The sequence below is a fragment of the Prinia subflava genome, chromosome 8 (genome assembly GCF_021018805.1).
Source record: "Prinia subflava isolate CZ2003 ecotype Zambia chromosome 8, Cam_Psub_1.2, whole genome shotgun sequence".
Taxonomy (NCBI): domain Eukaryota; kingdom Metazoa; phylum Chordata; class Aves; order Passeriformes; family Cisticolidae; genus Prinia; species Prinia subflava.
The window spans coordinates 31,472,297-31,493,136 of NC_086254.1; the positions used below are offsets into that span (position 1 = coordinate 31,472,297).

The window sequence follows — 20,840 nt, forward strand, 5'->3', positions numbered from 1 at the left end:
AATTCTCCCAGCACGCCTGAATTTTTAAAAAGAATCTCTTTGTGTCGAGGCCTTGTGATCCATGAGGTACAAAGTACATCAGTATGAATTCAGGCTTGCAGGACTCAGACCAAAACTTTTAGCTGCACTGTAATATCAATTTAAAACACCTTTTGTCCTCCTCCTCAGTCTGCTGGGAGCTGTTTGCATCCCCAGCTTTTGGTCAGGGTAAGTGGGGTGGGCTCATCTTGGTTGTCGGCAGAGAGCTGAAGTCCTGAGCCCCCATCCCAGTTCCCAAGATTTTGCTCTTCATAGAAGTGGAAAAAACCCTAAATACGTGGTGGTTTGTTTCTTTTTAATGAGGTTCTCAGGGAATCAAGTGTCAAAGGAAAAGCTCTGAAATCAGCGATCTGGCTTTGCTGCTTTTCTGTTTTTCTCAGAGGATGTCTGTAGTTCCCCTGCATCTTTGTAAATGAGTTTTAAAATGAGGAGTTGCAAAGACCAGCTAAGAAAAAGGCTGGTTGGACTAGCAGGCATGATTTAAAAAACAAACAACAACAAGAACAACAAAACAAACAAAAAAAACCCCAACCAATCCCCCCCTCCAAAAAAACACAACCAAACAAAAAACCACCCAAAACAAGAGAGGGAAGGGAGGAGAATGTGATTTTTTTATCACAACTGAACTTGAAACTAACTTTAAATGTCTGTCTTCTGAGAGTAAGGAAATTCCTTTAGCTTCCAGCAGAAAATAACTGGGATGCTTTCAGCTCACAGCTGATCTAGAGGATGGTAAGTTTTCAACTAAAAAATAATTGACTCTCCACTAAGGCAAATCTGTTCCAAGTGTCACTAAACAGCTGGAGGAAGAGGAGAGTCCTGACTGGCACGGTTCATATCACAAATAACCCTTGAACTTTGTTCTGTGTCTCTGAGTTCTGTCCAGAGTGTCTTGACAAATGGTTTTCAACAAATACAGTTTCTAACCAGGGAGCAAATGACCAAGATTGCATCTGGCTGGCAGGTGTGTGATCCAGATGCCCAGATTTTGCCCAGGGAGATTTCAAATCAAGTCCCAAATCCATTTTTTTTCTCTTGCTATCAATCCTAAAAGACATGGTATTTCAGAGAAAGGGAGAAGGTTGTCCCATGGGAACTCCTAGAGGTCAGTTTATGAGGGTGTGGTGGTAGGGATGGTGTTGTTCTCCATGCCAGGCTCTTCTTGGCAACTGAGTGGTGAAGGATTTAATGCTGGCTGTGGTGAGCAGGATTTCTGAAACTCAGTTTCTCCCCAGGCTCATCTCAGCAAAGGGTTTGGCTGTCAGAGACACTGAGCTCTCTTAATGGTCTGCCCTTCTCTATGCCAGCAGAGCTGTCCTGAGCAGTCCAATTGGGACTTCTGGAAGTCTGTCACTTATGTAGGTGCTAAAAAGGAACTGAACTTATTTGGGAAGTGGTGTTCCAGCTGAAGGAGCTGAGCACTTGCCAGTCTGACCATATGCTTCTGAAGTCCGTGTGGTTCAGTGCTTTAGTCTGGGATATTGCCTATTTAAGGCAATGGAAGAAAACCCGTGCCACTCTTGCAGAGTAGGTATGTGAACTTTAAGCATCAGGACCAAATGGTAGTTCTAGAATTAGATAGTGACCCCAGTTTCCCTCTTCAGTTTTAAGTGGATGCAGCATTCTTCACTTACAGCCTCCACTGTTGTGTTGCATTGTTGTATGGGGTTGAACATCTGCCCCTTCCAGCCACAAAAGTGGCTGTGTTCCAGTGGTGGGTGGTTTCTTTCTATTCAGGGATCCTCTGAGGCCTGGAAAAGCTTGAGTATTAGGCATGACATACTGTCAACTGCTGCAGAGCCCCTTGGCTCCCTCTTCCCAACATCTGCAAGGCTGGAGTTGTCCATCCTGGCTTGTCCATGTACAGTGCACAGAGCAGAAAGGCCCCATTCCTACCAATGCTGCTGCTGAGCAGGGAGAGGGGACTCACCAGGAACCTGCTCATCCCATGGAGAAAACATTTGTGGTCCCAGCCTGTAGCAGCAGAGAGGGAAGAGCTATCACCAGCTCCCTCAGGAGGGCTGTGTTGCTGGGACCACAGTCCTGGGGTCTTTCCCCACTCACAGCCCTCTGGCTCGGGATGCTCATCCTCCATCCAGAAGCTCTGCTGGAGCCGTGCTGTCCTGTGGGGAGGCAGGGGATGGAGCAGGCAGAACAGCAGACCTGGCAGGTGCACTGTGCACCACATGAAAGGTTTGGATGCTGAAGCAGAGCCGTGGTGGGGGACAAGGTGCCTGTCTCACACAGGTCTCTCAGCCCAATGTTTTTTTCCCTGCAGCATTGTTTCCCTGATTGACTGGCTTGGCTTGGCAAAAGCCTTTTGAATATTCATTTGGCTGACGGGAGATGAGAGTGTGGTAGCTCCTTGAAATCAGCTTGGGGAGGGGAAGCAAATAAGACTGCCTTTTTCTCACTCCTAGTGCTACTTGAACTCTCTCAAATGCATGCTTCACATGGATAAATGATTGCAGAGGCCCCAGCCTACCTAACAAGCCTGCTGTTGTACAGCAAAAATTGTAGTGCCTGCATACTTGTCATCCTCATTTAAAAGTCCATTCCTCATTAATATCACTTTATGCGTATTATTGCAGCTCGAAGTGCCATTCCTCTTCTCCCCACCCATTTCCTTGTCTGGCTGTGACATACAGGAACTACACCCAGTGCTTGACTCGCCTCTCCTGACCTTTTGTAACTTGGCTCCAAACTCCTTTTTTTGGGTCTTTTGCAAAACACTGTCAGAAGGGAAAAATCCTTTGTTAAAACACAGCCAACTCCTGCCTCAACGTGGAACAGTTTGTTCTGCTGAAAGAATGAGCCAGTTCAGTGAGCAGAAAAACATTGCCATAAACCAGCGGGCTCAATAAGCTGCAAAAGCCATCGGCTGCGCGCAAGGTCTGAAAGGACGACTCTGAAGCAGAATCCATGGGCATGGAAAAAAATAATCCACGATCCCAACCTGCCAAACCCTGCTTCTTTGCTTTCAGACAAAGTATTTTGCAGTTTTCTTTTTGGTTACAGCGACTGTAAGTGGAGGAATGGGAGCTGAGGCTGAGCCAGGGCGTAACATGGCTCTCAAAGTTGCATATTGCAGAAGGGCACAGGGGATGAAGTAATCCAAAAATGCTCAGCTGAGAAGGGAAGGGGCTGCAGGGCTTGTAGTCATCAGGCTGTGCTGCAGATGATCAGCTCCAGTGCCTCTGGTACTGTTTAGTTGCTTGGTTTAGTCCTTCCCACCCGCATCTTGTTTTAAAGCTCTGGGCACTCTTTACTTCCCTGGAATTGCTGCTGGTCTGTCCCTTATGCGGCTGCTCGGTAGCTGGTGATCAGCCTGGCTTCAGCAAGCGGTTCTTCAGTCCACAGGGGACTTGGATGCTCGGTGAGAAACCTGTGTGACAGGCTTTTGGGTTTGTGTCTGCAGTGGGATCATTCTGGTGCTGGTATGAAAGCTGACACTGGTTTTCTTTTAAGAGTAAATGTTGTGCTGGCACTAGAGCTGTGGTTCCCCAGTTTGGGGTGATGGTCCCTCGATTGAGGTCACCCGTGTGGAGGTGATGTGCAAGCCTCCAGTGGGGTTGTGAGCAGGGGTTCATCAGAAAGGTGGGCTCCAAGGCTTCCCCAGGATGATTCCTTGGGGAGGGGCAGGCTGCAGCAGCACTGAGAGCACAGTGGGGCTGTGGCACTGTGGATGCTCTGTTGCCATTGGGTGCTCACACCTGTGAGCTCCTCACCAGCTCAGCCAAGCATTCCCTTCTAATTTAAATTTTAAAGTCTCAAATATCCTTGTTGGAAATTTGATGTGGACAAAGATCTACCTGTGGTACTTATTCATTGCTCTGAGCTCCCCAGTAGATTTTTGTCTTGGAGCCAGTTTAGGAATTTCAGATAACAAAACCACAAAGAAGTGTATTTTAGGTGCAACTTACTTATCTTCACCTACATTCTGAAGGGCTGCATCTGCCAAAGATGGCTTGCCCTGGGGAAATGGTGATGCTTGGCAATGAGCTCGAAGGGTGGCATCACAAGGCACGTGGCACATCTGAAGGTGGTGTGGCAGGACATAAGTGATGTGTGAGGGGCTGTTGGAGGTGCCTGTGTTTCAGATGAAATCATAAGCAAAGCCCTGACAATGCAAGCAAAGACAAAATACCCTAGAGAAAGCACAAGGGGCTGGAATGGGAACTCCAGTGTGTCTACAAGCACGGTCATGCTGTCCTGTTCAGGCACAAACCAACCTGCTGGCAGTCACCAGCTGAGGGGATGGGACACCCACATACTGATGAGCTGAGGGACTTCTTGAAGCTCCATTAATACTATTTGGTGTCCTCTGCTGGTAGTGCTAACCTCAGAGCTGGCTCTGTTGAGATGTAATTATCTGTCTACTGGGCCTTTTGCTTTGGGGAAATGCTGGGAATGTTTTGCAGCATGGACAAAATCTGAGGATTGAAGCTATGGAGGTGGGTCCCTGGATGCTGGAACTGTGAACCCTGCTAAGGTAGTGCAATGCAGAGCAAATCTGTAATGAAGCCTCTGTGCCAAAAGAGATTATTACATTTTTGGAAGATGTTAATGGTGTGATTACATAACATTTATTTTGTGCTCAATCAAATGGATGAGGGTAGAGGAAAAGGAGAGAATTAATGTCAGTGATGTTCAAACAGAAGCACGCAAAGCTCCGAGGGATGATCAGTGGTTTTGTTTTGATGTGTGTCGTGGTGGTTGTTTTTTATTCTTCACATTCTCCTGAAATATAGCACACAGGCTTGTCTCTAAGGGGGGCACATTGCCAATAGTCTAAAGGTTATATTATCCCAGTGACCTATTTTTATACTCTAATCGTGTTCTGTTTCAGCCGGCTCTTTCTAACCTTCCATCTTGCTCTGTTTTGTGCTTGTCTGGGGAAGAAAAAAAAAAAAAGAAAAAAGCAGAGATAATTGCCTTTAGTCCCTGAGTGCTGAGACAGCCTCTGCCCAGATACCAACACACAGGAGAGGTGCTGCTGTTACAGCACAAGAGCGATCCAAACACAGCTCAGAAATGGGTGACTACTTGAGACAGGGCGATGAGGAGCACTGTGGGGCAGAGGAGAGAGGGCTTCTCCTAAAGGCAGGTTTTAAATGGAGAAGTCCAGCAGTTCGGAGAAGAGTGAAATTTTAATGAATAGTTCTGTTTAACTGGTCTAAATGGAAAAGACTCTTTTCTGCTCTAGGCCTGCCAAGGAATGGAGAATGAATACGATTGTTCGGTCAACCGGCTCCCACTGCATTTAGACTGTACCCGCGGTTTCAAAGCCAGGCTTAAGCTACAAAGCACCCTGACCAACTGGCATAAAGGGAAATTGTTCCTTAGTACAAACGTTGACTGTGAGGCTGCTTGAAGCTCAAAACTGCTGAAGTTTGTGCGTGTGTTTGTACATTCGTGCAGCGTTAAATAATAAGATGTGAAGAGCCTTTCTTGCCTGCGTGGCCTCTCCGGGGCTGTGGTTATTGTATTGCTGGTTCATTCAAGCTGGCTCTGCTTGTTCATGTTAAGATCACCTGAGGTTTGGGTGCCTGCAGAGTTAGTGTGGTACCAATCTGCTCTGGAGGGGCAAATCTCACTAACTGCTCATTGATGAACTTGCAGTCCTGAATGGGGTCAAATCCCAAAAGAATTAAGTGTGTCACGACCTTGGTCTGGATTATGAACCAGGCTTTGGGTGGCAGAAGCTATCTCCAGGTGCAAGGGCATGGCATGGGGAGCTGTGCCAGAAGCCAGGGCGATGCTCTGCTGCTGGCATTTTTAGGCTGCTGGAGATGTTCCCATCTTGTGACTTCCTCCCAGCTGCAGCCTTTGCAGAGTTACTCAGGGAGGATGCTGGGCTCCAGCTAGCTGGGATGCACAACAGCAGAGCAGGAACAGGGGAGCTCAACCCTGCCAAATCCTGCCCTTTCTCCTTCACAGAGCCATGCTGGCACAGGTGGCAGAGGGGTGCCACCCACACCTTGGAAATTTCTCTGGAGAGGGGATCTGTCCCTGCTGGCTGTGTCTGTCCGTATCAAATGCCAGGGATGTGGCCTGGAGAGGTCTTTGCTGAGATGTCCATCCACACAGTGGGTCCCTGGGATGGATTAGCAGTAGCCCCACTGGGCAATTATTTTAGCAATAAATAATTCAAACTGGTGAAACTACTTCATGACTTCTCATGAATGGACTGCAAAAGCAGAATGAATGTTAATGCCCAGATGAAGAGGAACAATACCAGGACTGCCCTGGCTAGCAACAGGGTAGCCATGGGCCTGTACCTCAAATACCTGGACCTTTTTATCCTCCCTTCCATAGCACCATGGTAAATGCACCCAGTCCCAGGCTACTGAGCCGGCTGCCAGTGCTGACAGGGCAAAGTGGGTGCCTGGCATGCTGGGGGTCCTGCTGTCAAACACAGTGGGGTGTTTGTGGGGGTGGGAAGGGCAAGGGGGCTCAGCCCTCAAGTTTGGGTTGAGGGTGCTGGCCACAGAGATCATTTATTTAATGGCCTGGCTAATTACAGGTGTGATTGGGAAGTCATCTGGAACTCCCAAAGACAGCAGTGCATCTTCTGACCCTGGCTGGAGGGAGAGCCTGAAGGGGAGAGACAAAAACCCAAAAACATCAAATCTTTTCCTCCTTTGATTTCTTCCTCTTTCCCCCCTCATATGATGCTATCAGCTGGGACCTGCAGAGCTTCAACTTAAAAACAAACCGCTTTTATTTAAAGTGCCAATATTGTGCTTGGCTCCATAAGAGACAGAAACATTAACGTCGTCTCTGACCTGGGGAGCATGTCTGCCTGCCTAGCAGGAACTGGAAGTGTTGAGAAAACTGTTATTTTACTTCTATTTTGGTGCTGATTTTTAAAAATCTAATTTTCTTATTAATTCCATTTTATTTTTAACGGCGCATTCCCTCTTCAGCAGAGCAGCAGAGCCCACAGAGCACGCAGCCATCCTTTGTGTCCCCATGGAGCTTTGTCCCTGGTGTCAGCGTTGGCACCCAGGAGCTGGCAGGGCTGGGGGCAGGGGAGGGCAGCTGTCCCTGTATTCCCATGCCTGGGCAGTGGCACTGGAGCTGCTGTGTCCTGGCTGGTGCTGCTGCCTGGTGGGTTTTCTGGTTGCTGTTTCTAGGCGAGGTTTGCAAAAGGTCATAAAAAATTAATCTTCTAACTGGGGACCTTGGCACAGCGCGCAGTGAATGTTTTGTATTAACAACCTAACTCGTTAATTCAGTGAAACATTTAAAACCAAACCAGTTACATCCAGCCAAGCTGGAAAAAGCTGAAAGTTCATACTCAGCAGTGCAGATTTCGAAACCGCCCTTTGTTAATCTCTGCAGAAGTAAATTTTCTACTATTGCAGAGCTCACTGTGACTGGTTTGGGCATTGTTTCCCTCAGCGGAGGCAAAGCTGCTCTGCAGAGGGTTGGTTTTGTACCTGGAACTGCCACCTTTCCCTCCAGCCTTGGTTTCTGTGAGCATCACTGGGAAAAAATTGGTTTTGCTCTGCTCTAAGTCAGTTTTCCCTCAAATTTGCAGCAGCAGGGATGGTTTAGGTGACTGAACATTTGGCCTGCTTACTCTGCTACCTTACTATGAAATTCGCAGGTATAAATTAAAGGAACCACGAATTTAAGTAGAATAACTTTGTCTTCTTGGCTCCAAATAGCTCTTCCATTCAGCTTTGTCTCTTTGTTCCAGTTAATCATAAAGTAATACATAGGAAATAGAGTTCTTCACTCATGGCTGTGCAAATGGGTCTGAAGCATCTGCAGTGGTGATATATACACTGAGATCAGTTGCAAAAATCTTTTCCAATTGATTATTTTTTCTGCCATTAATTTACCCTATCCATTAGAACACATACTTTAATGAGGAGAAATCAGTGAATTATCCATTCTCTTATATATTAGTGGCATATTAAAGTATTAAGTGCATTCCAGAAGGTGAGCAGTGAATAAAACATGCTCCCAACATGTGGTTATGCAAGTGTTCCATGGAAATGAAATGGACAAACAGTGCACTTGATTAATTTTTTCCCCCCCAGTAAATTGCCACTGTGATTCACTTCCAGCTAAAATTTGCAATCTGTGTTCTCAGGTGGCATTAATATTGGAGCCCCGCAGGAGAGCTGTGCTGGCTGGGGCTGCTTTGATTGCATTTTTAAGGAAAGTTGTTGGAGAGAGCACAGAATTTGATGCAAATGTGCTGGTAAATGAAATGCAGAGCTTTTAGGTTCTCTGTAGGTGGGTCAGACCATTCACATTTACCCAAAATAATAGCGATGGAGTGCTCGGGAGAGGCACTTTGTTAATGTGGCACAATGGGGGTCTTTGTGTGTTGCCGTTGCTTTGTATCAAATTTACTCTGTTGACAGATAAAAATCATCTTTTTGATATCTGGGGACTCCATAAACACTGGGTTAGATCTGGAGCTGTCTCAGTAATGGAGACTCTGGAGTCTGCTGGAAAGAAAAAGCTTACAGAGAGCCCAGCAGCTTCTCCCTGTGTTAAAGCTTCAGGATAAAATGAAATAAGTATTCCCTTTTACCATTCCCATTTACCATTTTCTGACATGAATCTCCTGTCAAGCCTTTAAAGCTGTATTTTGTAGCCTTCAGGCTGATTCTACTGCTTTTTCCCTAATTGACTCGACTTGGAAAGGTCATCGCAGCCTGCTAGACTGTGTAATATTTAACTTAGCATCAAAAATGAGGATCTCGGGATTGGTGTCAAATGGATGCTCTTCCCCTCTGAATAGCACAGCCCATTCATAATCATCCAAATATTCCACTTGCTAATGCTAATGAATAACTTTCTGGCCCTCTGCAGAGGGCAGGACTAACCACCAGAAGGTGGGATGAGAGTGGCATAAAGCAGGTATTGAGGTGTGCAATCCACACCATCTAAATCCAGCTCACAGCTTTAATACCTGCTTTATTTATAGATTTTTTTTTTTTTAAGTTATAACTTCTAGCTCTTCACCATGCCTTAGCATAGCAAGCAGTCTTTTCTGATGCCAAGTTCAGTGATGACTAACACTATTTACAGGACTGTTTTGTAATCTCAGATCAGCCCACATTAACGGGAAGTTACGTTTTCCCGTCAGTCTTTCAAACGGTGCCTGAGAGTTGCTGAGGCCAGAGCCAGCCATCCAGGCTCTCCCGTTTGGAAAAAATGATGTCAGCTTTCAGAACAAGCTTTTTTAAAAAAATCTAATAAAGTTAGGGAGGTCATTTGAAATTGAACTTTCTTCCATTTGAATTTTGTTTTTCCTTTTTTTTTTTTCTTTATGAGGATCTTTCATTCCTCTGCTCTAAAAACTACCAGCAAAACTAAGCACAGGAGGTATTGCATAAGCACCACCAAGCCGTTTGCCTGATCTGCATTTCTCAGTGCATGAGATCAGCTCCAAATATCTGATCTGAGAAAGCTGCTGGTGCACAACTGCTGTAACTGATAGGAATTACCTCTGTGAGTCATCTCATAGGATGGTAAGTCTTTTTTTTTTTTTTTTAAGTTCAAGTTTTTACGAGTGTTTTTATAAAGCTCAGTTGCTGTTACTGTAAATCTCAGGGAAATCTGGCACAGAGTCTTTGTAATATGAATCAGTGTGTCCATATGCTTCCAAGTGACCTTGCAGTCTGGAAAAATACCATTTTATCCCTCTGTTGAAGAGAGAAAAAAAGCAGAGTTGCTGTAGAAAAGGTTGACAGAGGGGTGTCACCAGGCAGATAACTCCTGGTGCCAGCTACAGCAGCTTTTCTGTCCTGGGGTCATGATCTCAGGGACAGAGCATTTGCTGTGCAAGTGGGAAAGCTCCATCAGACCAGGAATAAGGTTATGGCTAATGCCTCAGCCAGCCCTGGCCTTCCATGGGCTGCAGTACTTCAGGGTCTGCTTTAGCTTCAGAGGAGGAAAAAAAAAATAAAGGAAAAAGTTATTGTCGGTTGGTTGGTTGGGTTTTGCTTATTTTTGTTCGGGTTTTGGTTTTAAATGTAACAAATCTCTGGTTAGCCCAAGCCCAGCGAGATGGGCTTGCACTGATGAGAAATTACACTTTGCTGGGGAATACCCCAGTGCATTGGGTGGTGTGACTGCCAAAAGCTGCAGAGGTGGTGGGAGGGAAGGCTGGGAGCCAGGAACATTGTGATGCTGCTCTTGAGCTCTGGGGCCTTTACCTTCTCTTGCAGCTCCAGACAAGGACTCACAGATGCTGTTGGAACAGTAATGAAGAGTACACAGGATGGGAAGGGCATCTCCCAAATGCTTTGCAGGCTTGCTGAGCAAGAAGGGCTAAAATGCTGCAGCCTCCTCACTCTTTGCAGCAGCTCTGGGTGTCTGCAGAGATTCTTGGCACAGACACAGTGCTCTGAGCTGGCAAGAAACTTCCCAACGGGATGGATGGAAAATACTGATTTTGAAGAAATTGAAATGTTCTGTGGGGAATATGTGGATTTTTCATACTGGGTTTTTTTTTGTGATGGAAAGCAGGCAGCTTTCCCAGGTGACCCTGCCTGGTGGCACCTCCTGCATGAGGCTGAGCTGGAACCTGGGCACACAGGGAGCCCAGGCACTGCTCTCCCTGCTGGAACACCAAGGACGGGTCTTGGCAGGCCAGAATGAGGGGAAAATTCAGTGATTTTCCTCCTTAAGTGAGAATTTGATGTGGGCTGTAAAAGTGGCATGTTTGTGTGTTTGGTTTGAAACAGATAGTTCACAGGTTTAGGTGTGAAAATACAGTAAATCCAATGTCAAGTTAGATTTTTCCAATGAAAGAAGAAAAATTATTTATTGAGTGAAGCAGTTGAATACAAGAGCAGTTTTGCTTTGTCCAATACCAAGGGAACTAACCCGTCCTCCCTCTCCTTATCCTCAGGTTCAGTGGCAAATATGAACATTTGTCAACAACTCCTTGGGACATCATGAGTTTGCTGGAATCCGGACCACGGAGCACTTGCAATAGCGCTTTCTAAATTTGAATTCAATTTAAATGAAAGAAAAATAATCCTCTGGATCAACTGCAGCAATGGCTAGCAAAAGGAAATCCACAACTCCCTGCATGATACCAGTAAAAACACTGGTGCTTCAGGAGACAGAACAGGATACTGGAGAGGATGACCATGAGGGAGCACAAGCAGAGGCTCCTGCAGAAGGACCAGCAGCGAGCGATGCTGGGGCCAGCAGCAGTAACAATGGAACTCTGTCCAACGGGCACCGCGGCATTGCCGACGGTGACACCTACACCTGCAAGCCTTGTGACTTCGGCTCTCAAGACCTTCACCAGTTCTTCGGGCACCTGGACTCTGAGCACTCGGACTTCAGCAAAGACCCCGCGTTCGCCTGTGTGGGGTGCGGCTTCCTGGCCAACAGCCACGAGGGGCTGTCGCACCACAACGCCGAGTCGCACTCCGGCGAGGCCGGCTTTGTCTGGAGGCTGGTGAAGCAGGACAGCCGCACAACCGTGGAGCAAAGTCTCTGTGAGGCCACCAGCAGCCATGACCTGCCGGGAGAGGCCCCCGAGGAAGGGGCAGACGGCCAGTCTGAAATTATCATTACCAAAACCCCTATCATGAAGATAATGAAGGGTAAACCTGAGGCCAAAAAAATCCACACGCTGAAGGAGAACGTGTCAAGTCAGTTGGGCAGTGAGTCTGAGGTGAAGGATGGAGAGCATTCATTCCTGAATGGGTCTGTGCCAGTCAGCCAGCCCACTGCAAGTTCGACGAAGTCATCCCACATAGTGAATGGCTCCATCATAGGAAACGTGCCTGTTCTGCAGGCGGGTGTTGCACAGCTTGTGTCGCTGCAGCAGCAGCAGCCCCCATTGCATCAGCAGCTCCCTACATCCAAGTCCCTTCCCAAGGTGATGATCCCACTGAGCAGCATTCCCACATACAATGCCGCCATGGACTCCAACAGCTTCCTGAAAAACTCTTTCAACAAGTTCCCCTACCCCACCAAAGCTGAGCTCTGCTACTTGACTGTGGTGACCAAGTACCCAGAAGAGCAGCTGAAGATCTGGTTCACTGCCCAGAGGCTGAAGCAGGGCATCAGCTGGTCACCAGAGGAGATCGAAGATGCCAGGAAGAAGATGTTCAACACTGTTATTCAGTCTGTGCCACAACCCACCATTACAGTGTTGAACACACCCTTGGTTGCAAATCCTGGGACTGTTCCCCATCTTATCCAGGCAACCTTACCAGGCCACGTGGTGGGGCAGCCAGAGGGGACAGGGGGGCTGCTGGTCACGCAGCCCATCATGGCAAACGGGTTGAAGGGCACCAGCTCCTCCTTCACCTTGGCAGTGACTTCTGTCCCCAAGCCGCAGCCGGCGCAGCACAGCACCGTGAGCTCCAGCAACACATCGGGGGTCAAGGTGGTCAACAGCGCCCAGTCCCTGCTCACTGCCTGCCCTGCCATCTCCTCACAGACCTTCCTGGATCCCAACGTCTACAAAAACAAGAAGTCCCACGAGCAGCTCTCAGCCCTCAAAGGCAGCTTCTGCAGAAACCAGTTCCCTGGCCAGGCTGAAGTCGAGCGGCTGACAAAGATCACGGGCCTGTCCACCAAGGAGATCCGAAAATGGTTCAGCGACAGGAGGTACCACTACAGGAACGTGAGAGGCGGCCGGGCCGTCTTCCCTGGAGACAGTGCTCTTGATTCCCTGCCCGAAATCACCTTTGACGTCCCACCCAGAGGAGCTGAGCTGAGCCCCGCAGCGGTGGCAGCCACGCCGGCTCCTCCCCACCCACCACGGCGACAGTCGTGGCACCAGGCGCCCGACTTCACCCCAACCAAGTACAAGGAGAGAGCTCCAGAGCAGCTGAAGGCCCTGGAGAGCAGTTTTGCCCAAAATCCTCTTCCTGCAGAGGAAGAGGTGAACCGCCTGAGGGGGGAAACGAAGATGACACGGAGGGAGATCGACAGCTGGTTCTCGGAGAGGAGGAAGAAGAAGGTGGCAGAGGAAAATAAGAAAGTGGAGGAGGTGGCTCAACAGGAGGAGGAGGAGGCGGAGAATGGTGGCGGGGAAGGGGAAGACTCCTCGGATGAGCAGAGGGCCACGAGTGAAAACGGCTCAGTCGACGCCTCCGGCAGCAACCCCAACTCGGCGGAGCGGAAGGTGAGTCCCATCAAAATCAACCTGAAAAACCTGCGAGTGACCGAGTCCAACGGCAAAAACGAGGTACCGGGGACCGGCGCAAATGAAAAGGGGGACGGCAGCTCCAGCCGGCCGCCCACCCCTCCCAAAACCAAACTGAACTTCAAAAAAACCGCCCAGCAGCGGCATCTGCTGAAGCAAATGTTCGTGCAGACCCAGCGCCCCACGAACCAGGAGTATGACGCCATCGTGTCCCAGACGGGCCTGCCGCGGGCCGAGGTCATTCGCTGGTTCGGGGACAGCCGCTATGGCTACAAGAACGGGCAGCTGAAGTGGTATGAGAACTACCGGCGGGGGGTCTTCCCCCCGGGGCTGGTGGAGGTCAGCCCCGCCGGCCGGGAGGTGCTCGAGGACTACTACGAGAAGCACAAGGGGCTGCGGGAGGAGGACGTGCCCGGCCTGTGCCAGCGCGCCCGCCTCGGCGCCCAGCAGCTCAAGGTGTGGTTTGCGGTGAAGGCCGAGGAGCAGGGCAGGGCCTCCGGCGCCGAGGCGGCCGGGAGCCGGAGAGGGCCGAGCGGAGCCGGCGCGGAGGCGTCGGAGAGCAGCGAGGCGTGGGAGCCGGGCGGCCGGGAGGGCAGCGCCGGGACCCCCGACGCCCCCGGCCCACCGCCCGCCACAGGGCTGGGTAAGGCCCCTGCCCCGGCGCGGGAGGGCTCGGGGTGGTATGAGGGCCTCTCCTGTTTTGAAGAGCGTTTGAGGTTGAACTGAGGAAGTGGTGAGGAGCTCTCTCTGTGAATGAAAGGCATGAAGGAAGGAGGGTGAGGAGGGTCTGGCAGGATGACACGAGTGCCACTGCCTGCCTGCCTGCCCTTTTCTGCCTTGGTTGTTGGGTGCTGGCACCACTGTGAAGCCAAATCCTGGCTTTGTTTCAAGCTGGAGTAAAACTTTAGGAGTGTCTGGTCATTTTACTTGCCCTGTGGGAAGATGGCCCATGGATTTCAGTATTTATTTGGGAAGAAAGGCGCCTGGCTGGTTGTCCTGTGCCCCCCACTGGTTCCTTCCATGTCCCTGGCTGATCTCCAGCAGCAGACACACCCCTGCCTGCTCTTCTGTCTCCTGTTGCCTGCTTTCCAGATGTGAACATCCTTGTTTGGCATGGAGAAGGGCTCAAGTGTTGAAGGTGGAGGCTGCAAAGGCAGAAGGGGACACGGAGTCTCCAGAACTCCCTTTTGGAAGGCGTGTGTCTGTGTGTGCATGTGTGTGGTGGAGGGGAGAGGTGTTTCCAAGCTCTTTGTGGGCTTTTCTGCAGCGCAGCTGGGGGCTGTTCCTGCCTGGTAGGGTTCCCACCAGATGGGGATGGCTGAGTGCTGGCCCTGTCCCATGGTGGTCCAAGCTCGCAGTTCCTTGCTGGCCAGCTGGGATCTTCTCCAGTCCCACTGCCTTGCTTTGGAGCTTCCCATACACCTCTGCCATGGCTGCAGGCCTTAAAAAAGTAATTTTAAAAATTGAGTGAAGTTCATTGCTTCCCTTCCCATCTAGTTTGGAGAAGGTGGAGCATAGTTTTGGATGGGTCCTGCCTTTGCTGCACATCCTGTGTGCTTTGCAGGGGATTGGTGGCTTTGGGGACTGGTGGGGGCCAGTTTTTGTGCTGGGGAGGTGGCTGTGGCCCTGCTAGTGCCCTCTGAGCACGGCTTTCTGCCAGCCAGAGCGAGGGGGTCCTGTCAACCCTCAGGGCACAGAGGCAGGAGGTTCTTAGCAAAGGTGCATCCCTCCTTAGGGGATGCAAAGCCAACTCCACACAAGGATTTTGGGTTTCCTGGCCCCTCTGAATATTGCAAGCCCTTCTTTGCAGCTGACTCTGTCAAAGCTCCTGATCTTGCCTATTCTGAGGCACTCCTGAATCCCCTCCTCCCCACTGGAGCATGGCCAGGAGCATCTCTAACACCTCTGTTCTTTTCCAGAAACAGACTGAACTCAAACCACCAGCCCCGGAGGATCCGCTCTTACCCTTGAGAAGAAATTTGTGATCTTTAAGAAACCCATGGGCCAGCCTGATCCAAGCCTGAGGAGCAGGACGTGGTGATGAAGCCCTGCCACCCGTGACACCTTGGAGCACAGCACGTGCACAGACTGGGCTCTGTGTGCCCAGCCCAGGAGAGGGCTGGGAGCTGGCGGGGGCTCAGCTCACACCCAGGAAATTGGATGCTCCTGTTTGCTTTCCAGTGACAGACTTTCAGATTTCATATTCATATACCGATGCCTACAGCTGCCTATACAAGCATAACAAATCTCAGACGTCGTGTAAACAAGATCATTGCATAGATATGGACTATCATGGCATAGTACTTGTTTCTGTTTTCTTTTTTTTTTTTCATCTGTCCATTAAGGTGTTTGTTCTCTAAAGGTTGGCATGACTGCATATATCCTCTCTGCCTTTTCTGGTCCTTAAGCTCTGGCAGTGAAGAGCTTTGTGAGCACATAAGTGCGAGTGTATTACAAAAGGGAAGGGATTTGAGAAGAAAACTGCCAGTCTTGAATTTGAGTGAGATTCTCATCCCTCCAGAGGTTAGAGGTTAGAGTGAGCATTGCATACTCTGATAAGCAGCAGGCTCCCAGACCTGAGCAGCCCGGGAGGTGGAGTTTGGTGTCATTTTTCCCTTGCTGGCCAGAATTTTCCCCTGTGCTCCTGGAGACTGACTGTAACAGGCTGTTAAATCTCCAAGTCTCTCTTTAATCTCTGAGAACTAGCACATAATAATTTTTGCATCCTGACCTGGAATCCTTTTCATTGTTTGGAGAGAACAGCCTGTTCTTCAGAGAACAAATGCAGAGAGTCACAGCGTGGCTGTGAGTAGTTCAAGTCATTGTTGTCTCCAAGGCAGCGGCTCTGCTGCCATCGGGAAGTTTTCTTTCTTCCAGCCCTACATGGCAGATCCTCCTGCAGCACTGCTGGTGATTTCATGTGTTTGATCCAGTCCTTTTTGTTTTTTTCTTATTTTTTTTCCCTTTTTTTTTTCTCCAGGCCATGTGCAATAGTTCTGGCAAAAGAGCAAAATAAATTTCCCAGTTATCCTGCTTGCTGGCTGGTACCTGTACATTTTTAATGTCTGTTGTCTTGGGTGGTTGCTGTGTGATGCAACTGCTTGAACATTTTTGCTTTAAATATTCTTTTCTAATAGAAAACAAAGTCTAGAAGGGAATGGTCCAGCCAAATGCTGTGTCAGATCATTCTGTCACAAACTAATCAAATCCCAACTCCAAATTGGTTCCATGTTTTGCCTTCACTTTTGCTCTTGGAAGGCTATTCCCAAAATTGACTGCCTTTGAGTGGTTAGAAACTGTATTTAAATTTCTAGCTTGAATTAATTCATGGCTGGTTCATTCCTGGTTTGTTTTGGAGCCAACATTGTCCTTTAACTTAAATAGTTTTTGGTGTTTATCTGCTGATGTATTTATGGAGAGTAGTCATAGCTCCTTATTTTTTGCCAAGCCAGCTCAGCCAAGCTTTTTCAGTAGAAGGTTTTTATTTAGTGAGATCTTTTTAATGTGGGAGACTTTATTGTTCGTGGTAAATGATATTTATTAGGAGGGTGGGTAGCAAACCCCAGAGGATCGGATCCAGAGATTTACAAAAAATCTGATTTAAAACCAAAAAAGCTCTTTCAGAACTTCTTCCAAAGATGGTGTCTGATTTCTACCTTTAATTGCCCTTGCTTTTGCAATTCTTTCTTTGCCCCCTCTTCAAGAGGCCGCCTTCCTCAGCTGCTGGAAGGGGCTGTGGCTGCTCAGTGCCTTGGCAGAGGCTTTCCCTGGCCTGGTGGGATGTGCTGGGTGCCTGAGCTCACAGGGCTTCCCTGGCACACGGTGTGACACCATGGCCAAGTGTGGCCATCTGCCCCAGGCAGGGGTGACACCACAGCCACACCAACCATGCCACCACGCTGTGAGCAGGGGTGGCACCGGCCTGGAGCAGCCTGGGTGGCACCAGGCTCCCTGAATTTGCCTTTGGAAGCACTGTTAAAGCTCATGGCACAGTTGGAGGCATGACCAGCAGCCATCCTGCCTTGGCTGGTGATGGCTCAGCCGGTGGCATCCCCGTGGCTCTCTCTGGGGACCGGGGACAGCTGGTGACAGCCCCAGGGGTTTACCCTCATGGGTGCAATCCTATGCACCCCCAAAATATCAGAGAGTTGGGGAGAATCTGGGTGGTTCTAGAGCTGAAAGCAGATCTGGGAGCCGTGCAGCCTGAGAATATGGATGTATGTACAGTGTCGCCTTCAGAGAACAAATACAGGTAGGTCAATTTACTCTGTAGTGTCTATGTACATGCAGGTTTATTTAACTACACATATATACAGTTCAAATATGCCATTGATTCTTTATTGCATTAAGATGTACATTAACAATGTACACTTTTACTAACTACTTGCTATATAAATACGTTGGAAGTGTAGTTTGCCCATTCAAGGTGATTTTCTGCGGAATTTTTGGTGTACACTTAAGCGCCTATGGCTGATTGGAAGAGTGATCCCCGCTCCATCTACAGGAATGCTTAAGGACTATGGTATGAACTGGTCCCTTCAAACCATGTTTTGATGCACTAGCTGAAATATTTTGCACTTGGATTGTATTTAGCCGGTTTTGTAGAAAAATTGAAAAGAAGTCTTGTGAGCTAGAGGGAGAATTTCCCGGTGTACACAGAAAAACCAGCCTTGAGGGTTGGAAGCTGCTGAGGTTTTTGAGCTTTGTCTCCATGCATTCATACAAGCACAGCAGGAGTTTTCTTTCTTTTGGGTCAGAGGAATTTTAAAAAGTGGTTCCATGCAGACTCCCCTTGGACATGGCGATGGGGCTGGCAAATGCCTTTGCGTGGGGAGGGTAAGATTTAGAGACAAAAAAGAAAGCAAAAAATGATTGAGTTCCCTTTCTAACTCCTACATTCCTTGTTATCTACATTTTTTAGTTGACTTGAAATCTCCATGAAGTATAAGCTGAAGATTTTTGAGGGTTTAGCTCTGTGGTCTTCTGTTTCTCTGCTGAGGAGCAGAAACAGGTGCCATCTCCAAACAGACTTGGGTTTGGGTGTAGGACACTGGAAAAGTGTTTGCATCCAAAACTGAAAAGAAAAATTGAGAGGTGGCTTGACAGTCCCAACAGCAGCTCTTGTGGTGTTAAGAGGAAGTGTCACCACAATTCTTCGTAGTGTGTGAATATTTATCATCATCTAATCAAAGATGACTATCTTGACTTGAAAGGGGTGTAAGATCGAGGTGATGTAGCCAGCATCAGTAAGGAAGGGAAATTAAATTCTCCGCCTCCATCCGCTCTGCCTGAGCTTGGGCTTGGCAGGCACAGCAGAAACCATCAATTTTAATCCATGTGAATCTTGTTACTTATGTCTCCGAGGCTGCTTAGATTAAGGGCACAATCCAATTGCTTAATAACCCGAAACCCTGATTTGTGCTGGCTTTGGCTTGCTCATGGAAAAGGGCTGCTGGTTCTCCTGGTGCAAGGAACTGAGTTTCTTTATTCATTCATGTCAGCAGCCCCCGCCATGAGATTTCTAGACATTGTTCCATGTTTCATTTGAGTACTTTATTTTTCAGCTCTGTAATTAGCAGCCTTGAAATTTTTTTAAATATTTTTTTTAGCAGAACACTAAACAAACTGTGATCTACAGGCTCCTATCTCCACTTTCCTGACAGCTGAGCGATGCTGCACATCAGGCCTGCAGCGTAGTGGGAGGATGGGCACAGGTGCTTGCAGGATCTCAGTGTGATTTCATGTCCCCTCCCTGAGTTGGTCACCAGGAGAAGCCACCAGCTAAAGCAGAAGCTGCTGGCAGAGAAACAGTGTAGTCCTGAACCTCACACAGGAGCTGGAAGATACCTGCTGGGTTCATTTTTGTTACATGTCCCCTGACAGTTCAGGAGAAGGAAGCTGTAGTAGGCTGGTTTTTCATTTAGGGTTTTGGGTGTTCTATTTCTTTTTAATTGGAAAGCAACAGATTTTTTGTCACCTGCAGAAGTGTTGTATTGTTTTCTCTGCAGCCCCTCTCTTACAGATAAAACAGAGACAACCTGATCAGAAGCTGGCTTATTGGGAATCAGAAAAAAAAGATGATTTTCAGCACTTGGGCATAAATTACAAAGTGAATGTGATGCTGCACATTCCCATCAGAGTGACAGTATTTAAAATGCTTGTAAACTTCTTCCCCCTGGTGCCCAGATAATTTTGGCTTCACTCTCTTCAGATCAGTCAAGGTCCTGATGTGATTCAGCTCCCCTGTAAACCTCTGGTGTCACTTCTCAGCTGATCCCAAAGCCAGCAGGGTAAGATTAGGCAACACAACACATGGAGGGGAAGGAGGCACTTGCAGGCTATCCCTGTTCTTTTTATTGGGAAATTTAGTTTCTGCTGTATGTTTTACTGGCAGTGGTGTGTGCCAGGAATGTTGGATTGGCATCACAAAACTCTAAAGCAGGGCAAGGGAGCTCTGTTATGTAAGCAGTGATTATTTTTTTTTTTTTTTTAATTTGGGGTTTTCTTGTTATGGCCCAAGTGCTCTCTTGGCTGACGTTTGGCATGTTCTGGTGGCACAATTAAAGCCCCCTTTTCCCTCTGCTGATGGAAGGTGGTGTTTGGAGGATTCTTGCTTACTGGTGCTAGTGAAGGTTGGGCTAGGAATCCATGGCATAGAAAATTTCTAGCTAAAATTGCACTTTCTCTCTGCCCCATCTGGCTTGTGGTGGTGTTATGGGTACGTGGCTGTGATTCCCCTTGCACATACTAACATTGCACTAAAAGAGAGACTTTGGGAACAGCGTGTTGATCACTTTGTTTCTCAGCAGACCACAAAGTCAGCCTAACGGGGTCTCTTTTATTTTTTTTTAATTATTGTTATTTAGAAATCATGCTGGTGCTGAATGACCTGGAATTTTTGCTTGGATTTATCCAAAGGAAAATGTAATTGTAGCTGCAACGGGACCTTTCATAAGGGTGGCCGGTGCAGTGAGGGAGCAGAGTGAGAGCTCTGCTGTGTAAAGCTGTCTTTGTACCGGGGAGCTGTGGGGGGTTCCAGGGGGGTTGTTCTTTTATTTTCTTTTTTTTTTTTTTTCAAGACCACAATTTTCAATGGTCACTTTGGCAATCGTGTGAAACAGGAAATAGTTTTTACTTTTGGTAAAGGTTTTAAAGAGGAAACAAAAAAAGAAGCTGCCTGTGATTGTGGGCTGTAGCTATTATTAGGGCTAGGGTAGCTTGGACGTGCTATGGACTTTACCTGCTCTCTTACCCTCTGAGGGCAAGAACTCCCTGTAGCAACAATGCCACTTCTGAGAAGTGAATGGCAAGTTTCCCTTCCTTTTGTATATGTGGATGTGAGGGTGGGCGAGGGGAAGAGCTTGCTTGTACAGTTTGTTGAAATGAAACCAGACATTTTTGGTTGTTCCTAAATAAAGAGCGTAAAAGACAAACGTGAGTCGACTGGTGCCTGCACTAGGGTTTGGGAAGGCTGTGCCTGCCTTCCAGCTGCTGGGCTGGGAGTGCTCCATCACAACCTCCTCATTTATTCCAAAAGAATGACAGATTTTCCATGAGGTAAGGCCATGAGTGAGTGCTCCAGCAGGATCTTGAGCCCAGTTCCATCCTAGGGTGCTTCACCCCACAGTTCTGTCCCCAGGCTGCCTCAAAA

At 48.2% G+C, this 20,840-nt stretch overlaps 1 protein-coding gene across 4 annotated transcripts in view; it reads left to right on the top strand.

Annotated features, from left to right (window-relative positions):
* ZHX3 (zinc fingers and homeoboxes 3) overlaps positions 1-20,263 on the top strand; it is a 47,264-nt gene extending 27,001 nt beyond the window's left edge. For 2 of the 4 annotated variants that reach the window (XM_063404637.1, XM_063404640.1), the window contains 2 exons: positions 10,925-13,832; positions 15,109-20,263. In XM_063404637.1, the coding sequence (XP_063260707.1) occupies positions 11,075-13,832; positions 15,109-15,119 (2,769 nt within the window). In that variant the 5' untranslated portion in view covers positions 10,925-11,074 and the 3' untranslated portion in view covers positions 15,120-20,263. Of the gene's footprint in view, positions 1-2,831; positions 3,063-9,342; positions 9,540-10,924; positions 13,833-15,108 lie in introns of those variants that run through there. The other 2 variants (XM_063404639.1, XM_063404636.1) reach the window with 2 other exon arrangements.
* Positions 20,264-20,840: the final 577 nt, after the last annotated feature.